Source organism: Phallusia mammillata, chromosome 8, assembly GCF_965637545.1.
Source record: "Phallusia mammillata chromosome 8, kaPhaMamm4.hap1.1, whole genome shotgun sequence".
Taxonomy (NCBI): domain Eukaryota; kingdom Metazoa; phylum Chordata; class Ascidiacea; order Phlebobranchia; family Ascidiidae; genus Phallusia; species Phallusia mammillata.
The window spans coordinates 3,835,601-3,847,846 of record NC_137259.1 but is presented as its reverse complement, the minus strand read 5'-3'; the positions used below and the strand labels follow the sequence as shown (position 1 = coordinate 3,847,846).

Below are 12,246 nucleotides of genomic sequence, written 5' to 3'. Positions count from 1 at the left end.
TGTCCAGTTTGGTGAAAAGTGCTTTTAGCGGATTTTGTTACTATCTTTGTGCAGGCAACCATGACAATGCAATTTCAACAAATTTCGTTTCCAAATTCATTGACTGTCAAATTCATGAGCTTTCTAAAACGTTTGAAGTTTTCAGCTACACAACCTATCCTTCCGTTTTTTTTTATCGTGCACTGTACGACGCGTATTTAGTGTTATGTACCCTGATGAAGGCGACCTATGTAGGACGTCGAAACGTCGGAATAAAAACACAATTGCCAGAAGAGCTCTATAAACTTAATATTATGCCTGGTAGCAATAGCTTACATATAAGCATAACCTTTTCGTTACTAAACAAATTTTCGATAGTATAACCTAATAAGTGTTTTGTGTGACCTACAAATGACCTTTATAGTGTTTGGCATTCAAACAGTCTTCACAATCAAAATAACGACACATAATATTGCCAATGTGACAGTAGACAGTAAATCAATCATTGAGATTGCATCGAAATAAATAAACCCTTCCGTCAACATGCGAATAATCGACCGCTTCCCTAATCACAGGAAACGCCATTTCATCTTATCAAGGATCTATCGTCACTGCGACGTAACTATCTTAAAATCGCCGACTTTTAACCGATAGAAATATGATATAAAACATGGAATCGTTACTTTCCAGTGGTTTTGGTACTGTTTTACAGGTAATTTACCAAACACTTTGCATGTGACCTAACAAAAAATTTCAATTTCACTTTACAACCAATAATGGTTTTATTTGGGATGCGTTTTATTTACAGGTAGTTGTTTGGCCGACTAGCGATCATGTCATGTTAATATTCGGTGTATTACAACATCATTATGTGTGATAAACCCAACACAGTACACTGTTGTATTTTGTTGTCTGAACTAACAAAGTTCAAATCTTGACTTCTACTACTAAATTGAAATGTGCACTATTCACCAAGTCTGCCTTAAAGTAAAGGCCTATTTTATACACTATGTTTCTTCAGCGAAACCTAGCAGCCTAAACTTTTTCGGTACTGTTACTGTGTAAACATATCTAACGCAAAATATACGTCTTTTGTGTAACAACATACAACACATAAACATTCACACCTAAACTAATACGACAGTACTCAATTTCCAAATCGTCCACTCGGAAAACCTTATAAACATTTACAGCTTTGACATGTACACAATCCACAAGACACCAGTGCAACATGCCAGAAGCTACGACAACACGGCAAACCTTAAAACTCGGTACGTTTGCTCCATAAAATCGGATTAACCTGTACATGAATAAGTCATCGATGGCTTAGTGCCGTTTTGCAAGTCGTAAACGATTATTAGTCCACAAAAACAGAAGGCTGCTGTACACCAGCTGCTAGCGGCGTCCTGCTTTTATTACTCTTTTTTGACAGTATGGCCAACACATTGCAAACGTACACAAAAGATAAGTTGTCATAAAAAAGTAACAAGCAATTTGTAAAGTGACTGCCAAAAAGCACGTTCAAATACCGATACAGAAAGCGCTTGTCAAAAGTATTACTACTATGCGACACACTGAGTAAGGATACTGGTTTATAACAGGCTCCTACTATTGCTACAGACCTTGATGACCCCGGCAGTGAACCCGATCTGCAGGGTTTTACCTTACGTCTGGCGCTTACCACTGAAAAGACTGATGAAACCATTTAGGAATATTAACTTATGCATACCTATACTGAACTACATATTTTCTGTGAAACTAAAAATGGCACGTTTCGTTTTGTCACCGTCCAAAAACAATCTATAAACGAAAAAAATTGTACAATTTAAGCACCGTTCTAAACTTTAACAGTTATACATACTTCAATTGGGAGAATTAGGCTTCAAAAACATTGTATCAAAACACATCGGTCCGTGCCCAGTAACGTAAACATAAACAACGTCAAATTGTTGTCAATTTAAGATTGCTTCTACGCCATGACTGATTAACTATAGGCAAGAGACACCGCGGGGTACTTAACGGTTACTTTCTGTGGGCTGTAGGCTTCCGCATAAATACAATAACTGCAGCTATAAGGGAAGTGACGCTGTATGAGAACAAGTACGCCGGAAGCTTTAGACTTTACTTTTAGCAGCGATTTAGACAATTTGTTGCGAGTAACGGACAGAAAAGCCATGCCCAGACCAATTCTGTTCGCCACAACCGGTTATCACAGAGGAAACTGGCTCACAATTTAGATTAGTCAATGCTTGAAAACTAAGAGCATGCAAAAACGATACTACAGAAGTCTATTTCGCAATTTAAACGCACGAATGCAGCGGTAACAGAACTAACAGCAATTAAGGCAAACACAGCAACAGCCGAAAGCAAATGCAAAAAGTCGCGTCTAGTCACTTTGTAGCCTTCAATTGCACTCAGACAAACACATCTAAATATCCGTTTGCTAAGATACCTGTGGATTCAAAGCTATAACTGCTAAGTTTAAGCCTATATATAATTTAGAAAAAAACATACCACACGCTTTTTAAGCTCCTTTACAGTTTTTTTACAACAGCTTAGAATTTAAACACAACCGATTTCACTTATGAAGCGAACATTTCCGTTAGTGCAATCGAGATTTAAACGAAGCCACTTCAGTAAGGGTCCTTTATCAGATGATTGACTTTCAACTGATTCATGCTTTGAACAGTCAGCGTCCGTATGACACAAATCGTGGCGCAATATTTCTACAACAAATCATATTCAAATTTACTGAAGTGTGCGTGGGGCACTGTAAATGATAAAAAAATGCTTGGTGCGCCGGTGTTGCAGTATTTAACCTAAATTTCAAGTTGATTTAAAACAATATATCCTCCATTTTGATATTTTGCACACATACAGTAAAAAAGAATTATGTAAAACACACGTTTTACAGGACATAAGCAAATGATCTTTCTATCTATTAGCAAACAATGAACATTATATGCACGTCTCCGTTTTTACAGCAGTTAAATACGTTTTCCTGTATCCAATATACCAATGGCCAACATCGGGTAGTTTGAATGACATAAACTATCGCAGGAATCGTAAATGTCAGGCAAACACCCCGCCCATCAGCAAATACAGCAACCACGACTCGCTACCTGATCCACTGTTGACCAAACAAACTGTCCGACTAAAATCCACTGTATCCACTCATGCGTTCAGCCACTGACTTAACAATGCAATCGAATGTGACAAAACCAAACACACGACAAAACTGTTCAATTAGTGGACAAAAACTTAACAAAACGTTGGTTATAAACACAACATATTACTAAAATTTTCCCTCTAGTTTATTCTTTGGTGATTTATACGACTTTAAAAGTTGTAGTATAGTTAAATTGTAAGCTTTAATCAACAAACCATACGTAAATGACCTTTCTAAGTTAATTTAAATGTTCGCAGCAATCATATGTCAATGACGTCAAAAACATTCATGCATCAAGCATTCAAAGTTGGACATATAACACGTACAGTTATGTTAAACACCAAACTTTCATATGTTATGCAAAAAACTAACAAAAAACGTTCTAGATTTCACTTAACCAACACACAAATCTCATATTCAATCTACTATCTGCTGATTAAAGTAATCGGCCAGCAGCTTTGCAAGGCCCAGTTGCCACATGGGACCGCAAAGGCTTATGTTTTGACTTCGGGTCAGATTACATCAAGTACTTTTGATTGCCCATTGTGACGCATCGTTGACACGTGATGCGCAAAGCCAATCAGGCGTAATTGCGGTGCTTAAGGCTTGAGTTTAAATAAGGCGCGACTATTTTGACAACAAAACAGTTGCTGATGTCAAAAAAGGCTCCTGTACTACATAATATTGTTTAGTTGAACATTTACATAAACTTAGTACTTTACCCACGGCGTGAAACGTTTATAAGTCACGCATATAGATGTGTTATAACACGACTGTGAGCAATTCTAAGCTACTTCTGTTTATTTCACAGGAAGAAACCGTTTCCAAGTATTCTTTAATCATTGGAGAAAAGCTATAAGTATTACTGGTACGAAAATGTTTGCCAAACAATTTAATCCCGTTTTACAAGTGTACTTTACATTCAAAACGTGCAAACCACAGGCAGACAGAACTTTTTGGACAACAAAGCTACCGCAGGGTTAGAAAATACAAATTAAGCACCAAATCTTACCAGGCTAAATTGCCCTAAAAAGAACAAATAAAGAAACATTTACACACAGTTGTTATCAACCTGCAACGTTTCAACAAGCATATTAAGCAATGCACATTGGCCCTGGAAACGTTACAAACTAATTTTGAAGCTTGCGTTTTTGATCTATGCCGGGCGTTGACCAGCCAGATTTTACTATTTTTTAGATTTATAGGGTGACTGTTAACAGAACACCACACTGTACTGTCTTAATCGGTGTGAATGTAAATGTCCGTCCATCCGTGAACAATAACATTTAACAATGGCAAACACTATTTTTCGAGCAATGACTTCCAACCAAAAGTTGCGTCATTGACTTAAATAGACGTAGGCTCCCTTAAATAGACACAGAAGGCTTGTAATCAAAAACAGCATAGAATTGCACAAATACAATCTTAAGGGCACTAATGCTTTGCTTGCATGGAGTCGCGTATGTCAAAAGCCGGCGTTATTAAGGCGCTTTCCGGAGCGCGAGGCTATAATCTACAGCTTTGCACAACGACCACCTACCGAGGTATAATAGCTAAACTCAATGACAACAAGACTGAGGGCAATGCAGTTCATTGGAAGCTAGTTGAATAAGTCTAAATATACCGTGAGAATCTGACTGAATTTGGATGGATTTTATTTTATTTTCATATGCCTGTATAGTTTTGTGGAGTACTGATTTTTGTAAGTCGGACACAATAGCAGAAATGTTGTTTTCTGCGAACGGTAGGAAATAATGGCACCAACATATATGGTGCTAAGTTTTAATACCCACATACAATTGCGACAATATTAAGATATTACATAGACTTGGTGGATTCTAAAAATGCTACTACGGTGTTTTAGATACTTAGATAGTAATCTACTATAGTGTTTAACATTTGACACCAGTGCCCAATTAAACGTTTATTATGTTTATGGGAACATTCCAGCTTTATTTTGTGGTCTTACCTAACGTTATCACATCAGTTTAAACGGATAAAGCTAGGAAACTCTACATACATAATATTTTTTACAAATAACAGCCCTAAACTCCCTCGACATTCAAACTTAATATGCAAACAAACTTTCCAGTTCGCTTAACAGCAAAACCAATGCGCACTAACAAATCCACACGCCTAACAACTTAATCACTTCACTTTACCGCACAAACTATTGACTCTAACTTGGCTTCAACGCAAGCCAAAACAACTCTAGGCCTTCTAAATCACGCAGTGACTAACTAGGCGTGGAATGACCGCGCAAGGCAAAAAACGCTTGCCGTCTCCGGTAATGCTCAGTGATGTAAACAATTAGACAAAGGTGACGAATGAGCTGGTCGGGCAGGGCTGATTAGGCGCACTGAGTCTATTGACTGCGTTACCTCAACGTGGGTTGGTAGCCCTGTGGTCTAAAGTCTAAATATAAACGCCCTGCTACTGTTTTAAAGTCGAGTTTGGTGGCAAACGTATACATACGCAATTTACGTGCGTTGTGTGTTGCGAATCCAGTTGCAACATGTTACTCATGTTTGTAATTTAGTCACATATGGTTAAGTGGATGATTTTTGCACATGCAATAGATGTTGCAATTACATTTACAAATATAGTTTTCCAACACATTAAGTGCATGGAAAAAACCGTAACGAAAAAACTTGTGCATTTTATTGTCATTTCAAGGCATATTAACATGATAATTTAAATTGTTTTAACAATATCTATGTTATCAACATGATAATTTAATTTGTTTCAGCAATATCTATGTACATTTACCGTTATTCCTATGCTTAATTATACATTTCACAGTGTATTGAGGTCAATAAAATACTTTGTGTTTATAATTTCCGATGTATGGAAAGTTTTTTGGATGGTTTGCTTTTGTTTTAGACAGATAAAACAAACAGTTTTACACTTTCGTTAGATTGGCGCAGAACCTTTGTGTGATCTAAGCCCTAGGGTCTGTGTCTTATCTTTAGTGATAAGTTCCGCTTAATTCTATCTCCACCAAATATTGGTTATTCATTAAACTGGTAACGGCCAATATACGGATTGTTCATAAGTTTAATGATGAAAATAACGGCCCAAATAAATGTAAAATGCGACATGCTTCATTGTTAAAACCGTTTGGCCAATACTCATGCCCTTATTACTGTTATTTTCATCATTAAACTGGTAACGACAATTTTTACCAATAAAGACTGCAAAACAATTGCTTGATAAACAAAAACATCTCCCAAACCAATTTGAGAACAGGTCTGTATTATTTTCAACTAATACTTTTTAACGTTTTTGTTTATCTTTAAAGTTTACCTTTGCTCTTTGACAAGGTCTTTTGCAGCGCTGACGTCATCACCAGTGATCGGTTGCGTCATCGAACGGCGTTCACCCTTTTTCTTGGCGGAGATTTTTCTCTGTAAAGAAACGTAGAGTCAACAGCAAGATCAGTTTTTTGATGATTAATGCTTTACTTTTAAGTGGAGGAAACTTTGAGTGAATCATCAAGAAATAGATACCAACATGTTTGTAAAAGTATCTGTAGGGCTATAGCGAACTCGTATCTACGTTGGCACGACAATTTTGCAGAAATATTGAAAATTATATTTTTTAAGATTCTACAAAATATTGTTGAAAATTGTGACAATTTATTTTGTGACCCAAGTCAAGCTTTTGTGTTTGTTGAGTTACTCGATTCTTTGAAGCAATGTTGCATTTTAATTTAAAACTTGTTTTTCGAGCTGAAATACTTTTATTTTGTACAAAATCTCCCGCAGACGTGTTTAAACCGTTTCATAAAAAAGATACAAAGCATAAATCTAGTTTCATTAAATCAACAGAAATATATCTTTCGCCTTATCCTTTTTCTAAGTTCCTACTTGTATATTGGATTTGGCTGGTGATTTCTTCACGACAGTAGGAGGTTTTGCCACAACTGGCATTTTCTCAACTTCAGGCTCGGTCTCTTCATGCATTTCACTGCAATAAGTTGGACAGTCAGACAAATATTACTTAATAACGAAGTCACATATTCATTAGCTTCGCCAATAATAGGCAAAATAACGTATCTGTTTCGTTTTCAGAGAGGAAAGTATATGTTTGAAAAAAGATTAAAGACGTTTGAAAAATAAAGACGTCATAGTTTAAACCTGACGTCATCCAGTTTGGATTTCAGATCTGCTAACATAATTAACCTACGTTGTAAATGATCATGTTTACATAGGAAAATTTAATCTTTCTAAATCTTTTTTATGGTTTTTGGACCAAATTTGAAAGAGCATTTTTTCATTGAAAGTCAAAAATAGTATATATGACGTAAAAAAGCCAATTTTCTGACGTAAATATAGAACGCTGACGCCAAAATACCGATTTCTATTTCGCTTTTCTAGCAATAAACTGGTTTTGCTTTTAATTTGCTGGCTGTATTATATGTCTGTATTATGACTTTTCAGAGCAAATTCAACACGCAAAGTTATTTATATTTCTTATCTCAAAAATCAATACAAACAACACGTCTGTTCAATATACTGGTTCAAGAGACAGTCTTGCTAAATACACTGACCGATGCCAGATCGCATAAACCAAGCTTGTTTGCCGAGACGAGTGCTTACAAACACTGTACGTACGTAAAGTAAACCTACGATATCTGAATAGGCCATTCCTTTCCATATCTATGAAGGGAAGTTATACCACCGGAAACAAGGTACAGTGAATTGAGAGTTTTTTCTGCAGTACGGGCCGTGTAACAAGTACTGAAGCGCAAATTATACGAACATTGGGCTGTGAAACCGTACCAAGCGTAAACTGTTTCATTTAAAGCATACGCCAGGCCTACTGAAGGTGTGGAACCGAATCAGCCGGTAACCGAGCATTCCAATAAGGCATGTTTCATTTAATCAACATTTAAACTACATACATTGTTTGGTGGTTTTATAACATTTTGGCACGTATGTTAACGTTGGCGCATTTCGTTTTACATAACTGTCAACCCATGTAAATTCATGCAACGCGCTATTGTAAGTTGGCTTGTTTTTTAAGGGATATCAGTACATAAGTTTCAATTTCGAAAAGCCATGTAAACTGTACATAAACATAAGTAAAACTGCCCAATTGCTAATCATGATTAACAAAATCTTGATAAACTGGGACTGGAAAGGAATTCGAAATAAACATACAAACACAAGCTTGCTGCGAAAAATGTAAACCCATAAACGGCCACTACATACTATATGAACAGACTCTGCCGTCGCACTTTAACTGGTAAGCAACGCACATAGGAGAACACCACAACTAAGAATAGCGAAACCAAAATACTAATACGCGTTATTTAATTAAAACTTGACCATTCACAAAAAAACTACATAATTTGAGTCCCAAAGTCGCGGCTATTAACATTGGTACAGCACTGTGCCCTATCACTTGACTGCAAGCTTCTGGGGGCCTTGTCACTTTGTTTGATGTCTTTCGTTCATCAAATATTTCGCGAGACGACAGCATATTTACACACTGCTCGACAATGGGCGCTCGTGTTCCAAAACACAAAGGGCGCCGCGATCAGCCCCGTAATAGTTACCTACACTGAGTGCGTCACGCTTCAATGACCATTATGACGTCATAATGTATATAATTTGATACGTAGTTTGTATAATGGTGATAAAAACTTTATTTAAAGGCCATATTTTTAGTGGAGAATTTGGAATTTAATATATGTGTGATTACGCATGAGTGCACAGTGCGATTGATGCTTGACTTGGCTTGTGATTTAGTTAAGTAGCTAGTGTTGGATTGTAAGTGGCCTCTTGATACTGGGAAGGTTACAAACACTGAATCAAATTGGTTACTGTGAAAAACGCACACTTTTTAATGGATTTTTTCGTGCGGCATTGTGTTCTTTTTCAAAGAGGGGTGCACTACTTTAGCAATAAATGTTATAATTATTCGGTAAATCTTGTTTCATTGAAAATTTGAATATTTTGTCATTGACCCTGCATCGGTGTTAAACGCCGCAGTGTTGGCACATTTGCGCCACCTAACGATCACCTTGCGAATTTTTTTATTTCACAAGTGGGCAATATCAAACAAGCATCAAAAATATCGTTTAGTTTCTATTATTTTTCAGGGTAACATAGAAGTGCATATCATAGTTAGGGGCACATTTTAAAATTTTTGCATGGCTTTAAATATTTTAGTTTGTACATTGTGTTCTAAACACCTAACTAATATTGTGAAATATAAATTACTAGTTTTATACGAATTGGCTTTGCGACAATAACTTTGTAACTAACTAAGTGACATAGTAACTAAAACGTTTGCAGTTCTTCGCCTGTCGTAATAGATTGATACTTCCTTAGATGACGCTATCCATTTATCTACGCCCTCAGCTTTATGTGAAGCGGCCTAGTATTTCGAGGAAGTGACGTCTACACCGAGCTACTCCTGCGCTTGATGTTTTGGTTTGAGGCTCAAGTGTCAAAACAATAAACATATGATGTGAGTCCATTTAGGTCAGATGTTTTCAGTGGACGCTGTGATGGGCATGTTTATGCTACCTTACACTTCATATGGCTGTGTATAGCTATAGGCATGGATTGCATTTGTTAAAACGGTTTACCTGGCGTTTGATCTCCTATTTACAGTCAAATTTTAAGATTAATTACACATAGCTTGGTTAAGCCAACTAAATTTGAAACGCGAAGTTTGGCAAAATGTGTTTACAATGTTTGTGTACATTAAGAAACCTTTTAATGCGCTTTACATCTAATTCATCTTGGCAAATACTGCACAGTTATTTTGTTACGAAAGTTTAATTGACCTAGCCCAGGGGTCGCGGAGCCGCATGCGGCTCTTTGATCCCTCTGATGCGGCTCAGTTTTTGAATTTACCAAATGTTGTACATTTGAATAAAAATTATGTGACGATTATGCTGAACACAAAAGTCGAACACGAAAATTGAAGTGCAGTAGCATGACTGTACTCGCTTGTTGTAGTTACCTGCAAGGCTGCAACCCCATCTCTATACCATCAAACGTGAAGTCTGAAAGAGGCAAACTGGCGAAGCGCAGGTTAATACGCAATATGAGACAATACTGTTTTTGTTTGCAGTGTGTGTGCGCGCGTAACAATAGCTGTTTGTTAATTGTTACGTTAGAAACGCGTTAACAATAGAATACAAATCTGCAAAAACAGAATATGCAACGCTACGTAAAGTTGTTTCTCTGCTGACGAGACTAGTTTACCAGTGTGTCTAATATGCAATGAAACACTAGCTAAACAACAACAAAAAGTCGAATGTCATAAGACTAAAAACGTTTTGCATTTTATTTTAAATTTTAAAACGACTTTGTGGCTCCCAGTGTTTTTTTACTACGTGAAACTGGTCCGAGTGGCTCTTTGAGTAGTAAAGGTTGGCGACCCCTGACCTAGCCCTAACATACCACCTATAGTGGTCAATGATGATCTAGAATTCAACATTGCAATGCAATACAGCACACTACTTGATTGCGATATAGAAGGTTGCTATTCCAAGTCTTTAAGTTCAAATGACATTTATCAAAGGCAATTACGTAATGTTAATGACGTCACTTAGTCACATGGTTGGCCACGCATGAGTAACGCTACCACAAAAGGAGTATTAGTGATACAGCAAATAAAAAAGTCGTCATAATTCATTAATTATGACGTGAAAATGAGTTAAACAAAGGACATGCATTTTTGCGCTCCTGCACTATTTCTATCCTGAACTGACTACGCGCTCAAGCAAAACCGGAAACAGGCGTTCGATAAACCGTTTATTACGTCACAATAAGTACAAACATGAAACAAGGAAATACTGCATCGATGTGAAACTGACGGGACGGGTTTAAATGTCGAAGATTATTACACAATTTCATCAACATGTTCGTTGCATAATCGTCTGCTAACAAGGAAATCACTATGAAACGCGGAAAACAAAGAAAAGCATAAAGTATATTACCAAAGCACGTATGTATGTGTGTTCAATGTACAGAAAAAACTGCTTTCGATGTAATTACTTTATAAATGTTGGCATTGCATTTTTTTAGATTTCCGCACTATTCTTGGCAGAGGGGGGAAAGTGGGATGGAGATCCCGCTGCAAAAACGCGGGATTTACAAAAAATCATTTTTCAACCACGGCATAAGCGTAGAGAAGCAGCAAATACTTACTGAAGTGCACAAAATTGGGAAGCAGGTAGCAATAATCACATAATGCGATTGTTACGTCAAAGATTACGTCACAATGAGCTACGAATACGAAACACAGACTTGCGTCAAAATTTCAAACAATTTACTGCAACTAAAAACACATAAATACTACGAATTTTAACTATACCGTTTAAATACTATTTACAACCTAACAATAATACGAAAAAATGTGTGACATTGCATTTTTTAGCAAGCTGATTGAAGAAACGCGTAACATAGAAAACTGAACTGAGTCTGTGTGTTTGTGTGTGTCTATGTGTTACTTAGAAAACAAAGGCCATTTTTTTTAAACCTAACAGCCATTCTGAAAAGCGGATTGTACATTTATTCGTGACCTTTACGCGATGTTGTTTTGCAAGTCAATTAGCGTCCATTAGTCTGGTGGTCGGAATAATTACAGGGTATTATATCACGAAAATTGGTGTAATTGGTCATTTAAGATTTTACGAAAGTACACTGCTATAAAATCCGCTATGCGATATGGCAAAAACGAAACAACACTAAAAAACATGGCTTCAAGATAAAAACAGGGGTGAAAATTGGCTAAACTGGTGGAGTGACAAAGTTTGGACAATAACAGACATAAAAGTTTGGCTGCTTCAAAATAAAAACCGCCGCATATTATTTCATTTGCAAATCATACAAAAAACAAATACTTAAACGGTGCGTTTTTTGTGCGTGGATCAATAAAACAGTCCTTTACGTGTAGCTAAAACAAAATACGCAGCATCTTAAACAGTGGTAAAAAGCGCAGACCAAATACTTGACATTTTTATATCAATCCATCTAGTACAGATGCCTAAAAAGCAATTACGTTATCTCGCAAGCAAGCAAGCCGGAGCGCTATGCATTAAAAACAAGCGGAAAGTTACCAGAAAGACGGTT

General features: G+C 36.7%; 1 protein-coding gene across 1 annotated transcript in view; it reads right to left on the bottom strand.

Annotated features, from left to right (window-relative positions):
• The window catches only part of LOC145203825 (uncharacterized), a 48,923-nt gene that overhangs the window by 20,014 nt on the left and 16,663 nt on the right, over positions 1-12,246 (bottom strand). The window contains exons 12-13 of the mRNA XM_080076144.1: positions 7,018-7,117; positions 6,455-6,555 (exon numbers count right to left, since the gene is read on the bottom strand). Coding sequence (XP_079932270.1) covers positions 6,455-6,555; positions 7,018-7,117 — 201 coding nt within the window. The remainder of the gene's footprint in view (positions 1-6,454; positions 6,556-7,017; positions 7,118-12,246) is intronic.